The 11756-nt window shown below is 39.3% G+C and overlaps 1 protein-coding gene across 1 annotated transcript in view; it reads right to left on the bottom strand.

Moving 5' to 3' along the window:
• Positions 1–4048: 4048 nt before the first annotated feature.
• Positions 4049–11756, bottom strand: part of CACNA1I (calcium voltage-gated channel subunit alpha1 I) — a 589793-nt gene continuing 582085 nt past the window's right edge. The window contains exons 33-35 of the mRNA XM_040407395.1: positions 8484–8658; positions 4818–5014; positions 4049–4732 (exon numbers count right to left, since the gene is read on the bottom strand). Of these exons, the coding sequence (XP_040263329.1) occupies positions 4049–4732; positions 4818–5014; positions 8484–8658 (1056 nt within the window). The remainder of the gene's footprint in view (positions 4733–4817; positions 5015–8483; positions 8659–11756) is intronic.

Here is an 11756-nt window from a genome sequence, read left to right as displayed (position 1 = left end):
AGAAGGTGACCCTTTTCTCCCTAGCTTTTGGGCCTAGTCGTTTGTTCTGTTTGTTTTCCCGTGTTTGGTTATTTCCCCGCTTACCTATCTATCGTGACACATGGGTACTGATGAAAAGAAAATCTAGAATATTCGCGATTAGGAAGATATAGCACTATATTCTAGATATTCTCGAATTCTCAAAGTGCCAATATTCTCCATAAAAATTTGCGATTAGAATATTCACGATCAACACTAGTAATACCGTAGTGTGCATGAGGCACAAGTTTCTTAATCTAAAGATGACCTCTTACATTGTCCACATTTCTGAGTTACTCTACCAAGTTTCAAGCTTTGGGTTAGTAAAGGCAGGAAAACGCTGAACCTACTACATTCAGTACACTCCACAGATTTATGTGAAATATCCTGTAAAATAAGTGGTTAGTTTTTCTAACGAAGACCAAAAATAACTCACAGAAAAACAATTTGTATTTATTGTGAAATGTTAGACTACATCTGATGAAAACCAGTAGCCTGTCAATGGAAAAATTAGAACAGCTAATGGACGTTGCAATCCAGAAGCCAGAAGAGAGATGTTTAGGTGAAATTGCTCCTTCATTTTAGACGCAGTAAACATGTCATTTAACGTTCCTTTTTAAACAAAGGCTTAAAAGGGCTGTTTATGTGTTCTGGTGGCTGCTGCTTTTATCTGGATCTGCAGGGAACTGGTGTTCTACGGTGCCAGGGGAGGGAAAGGAGGAGAAGGTTAGCTGAAAGTTATTTACCATCTGAAAACCAGGTTGTTCAAAGCCCTTTATTAAAGAACCGCAGAGTAATGGATCAGAGAGTTTACAGACTAGGCATATCGATGCCATCTTTCAAAATGATCAAAAATCTGAAGCAAGGATTTATCATCAACAGAACTGTAGGAACATCAGTTCACAACATGTGCTTGAGTGAAATGTCACTCTTAATGGTAATTTATCTAAAATATATTATGATGCAAATAGATTCCCAATTATCTTTCTCTTGGTCAGTGTACCATTTTCAATGTCCTAACCCCATGACCACAATATCCAGCTATAGTGACGATGGGACATTGGCTGAAACTCTAACACAAAAGTTCATCACCTATTCAATTTATAGTACAAGAAATGTTATTTAATTCAAGAATAATTATATTTCTGCCACTCAAAAGCATCATGATTCCAAGGTCAGCTATCTCATAACTAAAGGGGTTGTCCAAGTAAGTAAAAACTCGATTGACGGCTGTAAATAGTCCAAAATAACAGAAAAGATGATATTGCCCCCTTTTTTCCACTGCCGCTTCCTGTTCTGTGCTCTGTTCCTCCTCATTGATGTTTGTTTTCCTGGATGTAGCTATGGCATTCCATGCACACAGGTCACTGCTGCAAACAATCACTGGCTTCTTCAATGACATCCTGTGTACAGCTTTGTCGAGTAATTTGCTGCATGGTGATCTATGTGCACAAAACATTACAGCTGCAGCCAGGAAGATGACATCAGCGGCAGGGAGGATTAGAGTGCATCGCTGAAAGCAGCAGTGGAGAAAAGGGGTAAGCATGGCTTCTTTTGATATTTTAGCACCTTCATAGGGGTTTACTAGGTTTTACTTTAACTTGGACAACCGTTCAACAGCATCCAATCAGATCTTTACTTTTTCCAACCTATCTAGCACAAGACTGCTCATTGGTGTAATATTTGCAACTAAAAAACTTTTTTAATGCACCATGTTATTATAGATGCATTTTGCCTAGTTTGAGTGAAGGCTACCATTCTTTGGACAGAAGTAATTGTTTTAGAATATGTAACTGTTGTAGTGCATTTTGATTCTAGTAAATAAAAATGATGTATTCTTGTGCCTATTGGTTCAGATCTCAGAATCATTGTCTTTTATAACGAGAAAGGCTTGGGTGCCTATTTTTGTAAGGTATGATCAAGAATTGTAAGTTTGTGCTCATAAAAGTTGAGTTAATAAAATCTGTCTCTAGTAATTTTGCAGCGCAAAATGTTATCACGCAACTCTGTGCCCATCTTGTACCCAGTGTCTTCTTGTCTCAGGAGGAAATTGCATGATTCCAGTAAGTATTTGGCTACATTTTCTTTTTATGCTGAAGTAAACTTTTTCATTTTCAACTTTTTTTACTTTATAGAGTACATCAGTGAGTACTCAGTGGGTGTCTGACCCCAGGGATCTTCACTGATCAGCAGAGAAAAGGGAACATAGAAATCCAGTGAACACCATGGACCCTTTGGTGTTCAACCAGGCACATCAGCGTATACATGCATGCAGCTGTCTGTGCTACTCCAACTCTGCTCTATTCCAGTGAATAGGGTCAAACTGCAGTACCAGGCATAGCCACATAGCCGAACACTTGGGTGAAGCCCTTTATTCTGCCAATTGGAACCCACTGATCACACATTGATGAACTGTCCTAAGCACTGTTCATCCATGTGCTTTTCCCTGAAAACGACATTAGGGTCCTTATACACATGAATTTTGCCTTGACATTTTTTTTTATAGGGAAAGAGATGTAAATATGCCTGAAAAAAAAAAAATTCCAGAGTTACAGCATGCTGCATTTTCGAAAGGGAAATTATATTTACCTTTAAAAATAAATTATGTTTTCCATAGACTTTTAGCTAACATCTAGAGCTGGTGTTTTTCAGCAATAGAAAAAGTGCACCTTAAAATGCAGGGTACAAAAAAAAATATGACAGAAAATGGCAAAAAAGCCGCTAAAAACTATGGGGGTAATTTATTAAGACCAGCATTTTAGATGCTGGTCTTAATATCCCTTATAGCTGGTGGTGGATCCGCGAGAGTCGGCCTCTACATACCTTCCGCTTCTAAATGTAAGATAGCTTCTTAGCTGTCTTACATTTAGACCATTTTCTACTCCTAATCCAGACGTAGAAAATGGTAAATGAGATGGGCCCATCCGCTTTTTTAGACCTGGTATGAGCGGGGAAAAGTCACAGGCAAAATAAAGGCATATTTCTTGTTAGTAAATGACCCCATGTGTGAAAGCAGCCTTAAATAAATCATTAGTGTGTGAAGATTTGTAGTAGTCAAGGCTTAATACGTTTCTAATTGTACATTCTTGTATATACTGCACCTTGGTAGTACAAAATATAAATATTAAATTGGATACTCAGTCACTGTTGACCAGCTATATCATTATAACCTGCCTAAATGTAATCACATCCACAATACGTTGAAGTCTATTTCATTTTTGGCTTGTACTGAAAAGCCAAAGGTTCTCTGTTTGTGAATAATGGGAATACTTAAAAAGCATATCTCAAATAACTTCATAAAGTGAGCCTGTAAGAGTACTCAGCAATGACAAGTACATATTTGATCGTACAAATGTGGGTAAACTGGTATACTTCATAACACCAAAAGTTAAAATTTAGCATTGTATGATATTGACTGCTTAATTCTGCTTAATCATTTTTCCAGGGCACAGTAGAAACATCATGATTTAGGTTAGGAACATGAATGTGCAACAGATTGTCAACAATTTGACTACATAGCCTAAGACACTGATCAATAGATGGGATGTCCCTAAACGTAATCCCTCCGAAAAGTAGGTAACACAATTTGATTGTATGCCTGGGATTCACAAAAAAGAACATCAATGTTTAACCAAAACGAAGGTCATTAACTCTCCTCCACCAAATATTTGTATTGCCACAAAGATACCTTTCATAATACAAATTTTCAAGAAGTCCCAAGCAAGAGTAAAAATAAAATATATGTATAAATAAAATAATATATATATATATGTATTATATACTATATGTGATAGCCCAAGAGGCTGGTTACAGTACAACGGTTCTTCCACTCCAGAGCCTGAGAGCTCAGCCAACTTTACCTCTCATCTCTCCGGTTGCATTGCTTGGCTGGCTCACACAGTGAGGTAATGTAGCGTTCCTGCTCATCTGTTTGGGAGCTATTCCCCCCATAACAGAGTTAGGAAATCATCCTTCAGGAAACTGACCTGCCGCCCACCCAAAAAATAAAACACAAAAAAATAAGAAAAACTCATCTGTTCCTTCGACTATTATTGCCAAAATCCACATTTCCTGAGACACTACTGGTAGGAATCCCTCTTTCCGCAGCTGGTAATTTTGTGGAACTGCTACGTTTCTCTTGGTTCTCTGAGGGAGCAGAAGTTTGGTAAAAATCCATCACCCATGATGGCATTGAAAGGAAGCCCTGTGGATCAACTGTGTAAAATTGCTTTGCTCCTCTTACCCTAGAGGAAGCAACAGATAGACTATTTACGCTGCTACATTTTTTCATTACACCGCCAGGTGGTGTTAAGGAGGGAGGTGGCGAAAAGAGGGATGTGAGGGATAAACTGCTAAAAGTCTCTGAGGGCTCGCTTGTTCCTCTTAGGCTTCCTCCTACCCCTTCTTCATCAGAAGGGTCCATAGAATCATGAAGAGTACATCCAGGACTAGTGCTACCGCCACTGCTGTGGCTCCGCTGATGCCGGCGAACTTTATGAAGTGCAAAGCTAGGGCGGTTGCTTCTTCTCTGTACCATGGAAAGTGAAGAAATAGGAAGAGTGGTACGATGTGATGTAGGAGGTACACGGAGATCAGGGAGATCCAAGGTGCACTGGGGAGAGTCACTTAGATTTAAACTATCCTCAAGAGTTGTCTGTAGGCTATCTTCAGAGGTAGGGCTACCACTTTCCATTGATGAATTGCTTTCTGTTGTCTGAAATAAGAGGAATATAATCAATTTACTAATGAACAATGTTCATTCACATGTATACATTACGTCCTTTTGGGACAAAACTTACCTGTCTAAGAAGTGAGCAGTTGACATCAGGTGAACGTAGTGTTGCCCAAGACTCTGGAGGAGAAAGTTTGGGGAGACTTTTCTTGAGAGATTGGTCTTCTGGATCAGCATCTGTAGTAGGTATAGATGGATGGAAGAACTCTGCAGGGACTGGCAAGAGGGGGATCAATGAGTCTGTTGGACATGGCTGAGAAGAAACTGTAGGAGATAAAATTGGGTATAAAAAGTGAAAAAGTAAAATAGTGATCTAATAACTATGTATACATATATCAGGGGTCAATACAGAGATCTTTTTCGTCACCTATCCCCATGACTGTGACTGTGACAGGGGGACATCCTCTACTTCTAGAGGAAAGAAGGTTTCTACACAAACATAGAAGAGGATTCTTTGCTGTAAGAGCAGTAAGACTATATAACTCTCTGCCTGAGGAGGTGGTGATGGTGAATTGACTAAAATAGTTCAAGAGGGGCCTGGATGCAGTGGCGTACCTACCATATAGGCAGACCACGCAGCTGCTATGGGGCCCGTGAGAAACAGAGGCCCAAAGTGGAGGAGAGACCCCGCCCCCTAATTGCTCCTGTCTATCTTTCTAAAGCTAAAGGACCTTTGATGATGTCCTCACAGGTCCTGTAAGGGAACTGCACAGTGTAAAGTGTAGTTCCCAGGTTAGAACAGTGCATCTGCCAGGACCTGTGATGACATCATCTTCAACATCACAGGTCCTGCAGAATCTAGCAAAGGAACCACACCAAAAATGGTGTAGTTCCTATGTTTGAAAGGTACATCTGCCAGGACCTGTGATGACATCATCACAGGTCCTTCAACACTTAACAGCAAGTATTAGAAGTTCACAATCAGCTCTGTATCGATCCATACAGACTGTAATGGAGTGGTAAAAGGAGGTCCTCCACTTCTCGTTATTTATTCCCCCCCACGCCCTGTTTTTACTCATTGCTCACTGATGTATAATACTTTAGACAGTAACAGTGACCACTAACTCATGTACCTCACACACACAGTGACCATAATATATAACTGACCACATACTTCTATAAAAACTGCATCTACAGTATTATAGCTTGTATCTCTCACATCAATACACTGCTCTGTATATATAGTATATACAGCAGTGTACTGATATATTAGGTATGAGGTATAATAGATGAGGTGTGTACAGGTATATAGTATATACAGCAGTGTACTGATGTGTGAGGTATGAGGTATAATATATGCAGTGTGTACAGATATATAGTATATACAGCAGTGTACTGATATGTGAGGTACAAGGTATAATAGATGCAGTGTGTACAGATATATTGTATATACAGCAGTGTACTGATATGTGAGGTACAAGCTGTCAGTACACTGCTGTATTTACTATATACCTGTACACACTGTATCTATTATACCTCGTACCTCACATGTCAGTACAGGCTGTATATACAGTATATCTGTACACACTGCATCCATTATATCTTGTACCTCACATATTACACTACTGTATATACTATATACCTGTACACACTGCTTATATTATACCTCGTACCTCACATAACAGTACACTGCTGTATATACTATACATATGTACACACTGCATCTATTATAGCTCTTTTGTTTGCCAGGGCTGTTTTGTTATCCCAATCCGGCCCTGATGGCATAAATTATAAAACGTAGCAGCAAGAATAGTTCATGGAACAAAGGGAGAGGCCTGGAATGGGTAGTGGGAGGGGCTATAAAAGGGGAATGGGGGCCCAATTTAGATTCTTGCTATGGGGCCCAGTGATTTCTATGTATGCCCCTGCCTGGATGTATTTCTGGAGTGTAATAAAATTACAGGTTATAGTTACTAGAGATGAATTGTTGATCCAGGGAGTTATTCTGATTGTCTGATCGGAGTTGGGAAGGATTTTTTTTCCCCTAAAGTGAGGAAAATTGGCTTCTACCTCACAAAAGTTTTTTTTGCCTTCCTCTGGACCAACTTGCAGGATAACAGGCTGAACTGGATGGACAGTCTTTTTTCAGGCTTATAAACTATGTTACTATGATCTCATTAAAAAGATTTTGATGTGAAACCAGTCACACGTTTGAGTATTTTTCTTTTACTTCCCTTTTTGAAATGCCCAAATGCTGTTTAGGACAGGTAGTAAGATAATAGCATTCATTATTAAAATCTTTCCTAATCCAATACACCCTTGTATCATTTTCTACTTGTTTAGGTGGAACAGGTGTTAGCTCCCTTCTTGCAGCTAGGTGAGCTGAGGATTTTTTGGAAGGTCCTGTCTAGTTTTTAGAATCACCATCTAGAGGAAGTGGCAAATGCTAAACACGTTATCCAACCTTTTGTTTTCTTTAGAGTGCATAAGATAAAGAATGGCTAGTTCTGCCTTAGGTGGACCTAGAAATAGCCAAAATGTCAAAATGAAGACAGTACTATCAAATGATCATATTTCAAAATTGAGCATTCCTTTAAGGCTACTGCTATACTGCTATACAATGTACGTCGCTGTGCTTGGTAAGCACGGAGAAGGCAGCGGCGCTCACAGGAGCGGCGGTGCCTTCTCAAAAAGATGATCGGCGGAGGTCCCTTGTGTTGGAACCCATCGTTCAGATGCTGATGGCCTATCCTGAGGATAGGTCTTCAGTATCAAAATCCAGGAAAACCCCTTTAAAATTATACACTGTGGCTGACATTACTTATGTGGTGTTTATGGCATTATTTTAATGATATGGTTCTACCATGTATGCACTATATGGGACTAATATTAGGCATCATATAACACAATTCTTTAGTCAGAGTTTGGCAGCATTATTTAGAAACTGCTGTTATTCCTTGGGCCCAGTATATGATTTTGCCTACAATATTCCTACATCACTTGGACACTGTATAGCAAGCTGAATATGTACGCACTGTTTTATTTGGAAAGTAGTTACAAGATCATCCTTTTAAAATGTACTTGAGGTTAACATTATAGGTTTATTTATATAACCTATATGGCTATATGTGCTGCCAAGTTAATTGAAGGAGCCTGACGTAACAGGCATGTGGTGTCTAAATTTATAACTGCTCTTAAGAATTACCGTACTTATCCTGCTTAATAATGGCGCCAGATAGAATATCAAAATGCTGTAATGAAATGCACTACTTATAATATCACATTTGTCCTTTATGACATTGATAGCTAAAATAATGATAATTACTGATATATAACACTTTACTACTCAGATTGCCTCATATAATGCCTAGAGGCTATGGTGCAGATTATGTAGCTCTATGTAGATGTAACATAAGACGTCTTCCTTTTATATTTTTAAGTCAGTTTTTCAATTTCTAGTCTCAGTGTAGGAAAAAATTACTACAAAATAAATTTTTTTTTTCTGCAAATAAACCACTGTGTTGCCGTGAATGTGGTGTATTCATTTAGAATCAAAGAAAAAAATGCCTGAAAGGCTAGAACCTGTGTTATTGTATGTTTGGTGGACAAACTGCTAGAACATTAAGTTTGCAGAAAAACATTGTTATCTAAAGGTCAGCGCCACTCCACAAGCATTGTGTTCTTTCTACAATTTGTCTGAAAACAAGCAGTCATTTTTTTTTTTTTTTTATTAAAATGCTTTAGAAACCAGTGCATTGAAAAATCATTTTCTTCTAGAAGAAAGATTGCTCACCTGTGTTACTCTCTTCTTTCAGCCAGCTGTCCCATGACTCTGCTGGAGTTAATGAGACTTTGTCAATCTCACACAGGTAGCGATCAGGTATAGGGGAACCGGGAATACTAGCAAGTGGGAACAGGTTTTCCCCAAAAATTCCAATATCTAAAGAATCTGGGCTGTCCTGGCCTCCCTGTTATGAAAATACAAAAATTTGACTTTAGTTTTTTGGCACAGTTTATAATAGTCATTTAAATCACATTCTATCTATTTATGGAAATACATTTTTCAAATCCTATGATTGTTTTATCTTTCTCTTTATTTTATTACACTCAAAAAATAAATTACATTGGCTTTTCCTTTTTTGTGCAAGCAGCAGAAGGGTTATGAAGCATCAGTAATGCAAAGAAGTCTAACCAGTCTACTAAACCATCATAAATGAACAGTAGGTCTCTAGACGCGATAAGCAGACCATTGGAAACACAAGATGACAAGCCAATTAAATCACTAATCTCTCAGGGATAATGGACAAGCATTAAAGTAATAAAATTCCAAAATCATATTTGCTTTAACATGACAAGGAACCAGTGATTATTGGTGATTATGTATGGGGTCTTGATTGTTGGATCAATTATAGATTTGTGACTGAGGCCAGTTGGCACAAGGAAAGGTATCATATAGAGTAGGTTCCAGTCCAAAAAAGGTCACCTTGCAGTGGTGGATGGGCACAAATGATATTGCCAAGTGCCTCATATTCATTTTATATAGTGAACATCGCATTAGTTCATATAATATATGTTTGCAGAGTGCTGTTACATTGTGTTTGCATGAATGCTTAGGTTTCTGATTGACCTTTCTGATTAGATATATATAGAAGTTGTCTATTTTGTATATTTCCTTTGTATTTGAAGGGTCTTCTGATGATAAGCTCGGATATCTGTCTGCTGGAACCTGCAGCAATCATACGTGCTTATGTCATCCATTTGAGCTTTGCATTTAACTATGTCTTTAAACTGCAGCGATGATGCACACAGTGGTGTGCAGGTGTATGGCACAGGACTGTCGCAGACAGTCACTTTCCTTAGTGGTAGAGCGCTTTATTGCTGCAGTGGTGAGGTGCCGCTTACCAGCACATCACTACTGAGGTTCGTAAGCAAATAGCGACAGGAGGATTGAACTGGTGGTGCATAGAACAGCACTGGACAAAGAGGGAAGTATATCAGGGGTAATTTATTAATTTTAAATACTCCTATATTAGGTGTATTTCAGGCACAGATAGTTGCGCCGCAATCTGTGACTTTCCCCCACTCACACTAGGTGTAAAAAAGTGGGAGTGGCATGGGCGGGAAAGGGGACAGGCATAGAAAAAGATCTAAATGTAAGACAGCTAGGAAGCTGTCTTACATTTAGAAGTGGCAGGGGACCCGCCGAAGTTCATAACTTCAGAGGAACCACCGCCAGCTTAGGGGTTAAGACCGGGATCTAAAACGCCAGTCTTAATAAATGTGTCCAATAATTTATTTATTTTTTACTTTAGAACATTCAGGGGCTTTTCCAGAATTTTTAATTATCATGGAAAACCCTTTCAAGACTTTGTTCACATCTGCGTTGTCATAAGAGCAGAACAATACCTAAGACAGCGTTGCTGGATCCATCATATGACTTTAATTGGGTTTGTTGGGTTTCTGTCATGGTGTCTGTTATTTTACTGGACAAAATATGGCTACATGCTGCGCTATATTTTCTAGCACTTTTGACAGACTTTGACATGTAGACTCCATGGAGCCTTCAATACAGATGTGAATGGAGCCTTAGTTCATACAGATTAATGATGTGGTGCTAGGTGCTATGCACTAATGGCCATATTATTGAGTAGTATTTCCACCACTGAAGCAATAATGTTTTGCATCACATCTACCATGGGCAAAATATAGTGGAGCATCTTTTAGATTTTAGAGATGTATATTCTAACATCTGGAGGTGGATTTTTTATTATTTTTTTTGCTTTTTTCAAGGAAGACAATCAATGCTTGTAAGTAAAATTTTTGATTCAGTACTGCAGTACCAATCCTAAGCACACTGTTGTGAGATCCAAGATGTACCTATAAAAATAGCAGCTGTTAGGTTGCTGACAAGAAAGACCCAGCCACTCCTGAGCCTGAACCTCAACATCATTGAATGTATTTATACACTGCGTGCAGAATTATTAGGCAAATGAGTATTTTGACCACATCATCCTCTTTATGCATGTTGTCTTACTCCAAGCTGTATAGGCTCGAAAGCCTACTACCAATTAAGCATATTAGGTGATGTGCATCTCTGTAATGAGAAGGGGTGTGGTCTAATGACATCAACACCCTATATTAGGTGTGCATAATTATTAGGCAACTTCCTTTCCTTTGGCAAAATGGGTCAAAAGAAGGACTTGACAGGCTCAGAAAAGTCAAAAATAGTGAGATATCTTGCAGAGGGATGCAGCACTCTTAAAATTGCAAAGCTTCTGAAGCGTGATCACCGAACAATCAAGCGTTTCATTCAAAATAGTCAACAGGGTCGCAAGAAGCGTGTGGAAAAACCAAGGCGCAAAATAACTGCGCATGAACTGAGAAAAGTCAAGCGTGCAGCTGCCAAGATGCCACTTGCCACCAGTTTGGCCATATTTCAGAGCTGCAACATCACTGGAGTGCCCAAAAGCACAAGGTGTGCAATACTCAGAGACATGGCCAAGGTAAGAAAGGCTGAAAGACGACCACCACTGAACAAGACACACAAGCTGAAACGTCAAGACTGGGCCAAGAAATATCTCAAGACTGATTTTTCTAAGGTTTTATGGACTGATGAAATGAGAGTGAGTCTTGATGGGCCAGATGGATGGGCCCGTGGCTGGATTGGTAAAGGGCAGAGAGCTCCAGTCTGACTCAGACGCCAGCAAGGTGGAGGTGGAGTACTGGTTTGGGCTGGTATCATCAAAGATGAGCTTGTGGGGCCTTTTCGGGTTGAGGATGGAGTCAAGCTCAACTCCCAGTCCTACTGCCAGTTTCTGGAAGACACCTTCTTCAAGCAGTGGTACAGGAAGAAGTCTGCATCCTTCAAGAAAAACATGATTTTCATGCAGGACAATGCTCCATCACACGCGTCCCAAGTACTCCACAGCGTGGCTGGCAAGAAAGGGTATAAAAGAAGAAAATCTAATGACATGGCCTCCTTGTTCACCTGATCTGAACCCCATTGAGAACCTGTGGTCCATCATCAAATGTGAGATTTATAAGGAGGGAAAACAGTACACCTCTC

Source organism: Bufo bufo, chromosome 9 (assembly GCF_905171765.1).
Source record: "Bufo bufo chromosome 9, aBufBuf1.1, whole genome shotgun sequence".
NCBI lineage: Eukaryota > Metazoa > Chordata > Amphibia > Anura > Bufonidae > Bufo > Bufo bufo.
Note: the sequence above shows the minus strand (reverse complement) of the source record. Positions and strands in the feature narration are given on the sequence as shown.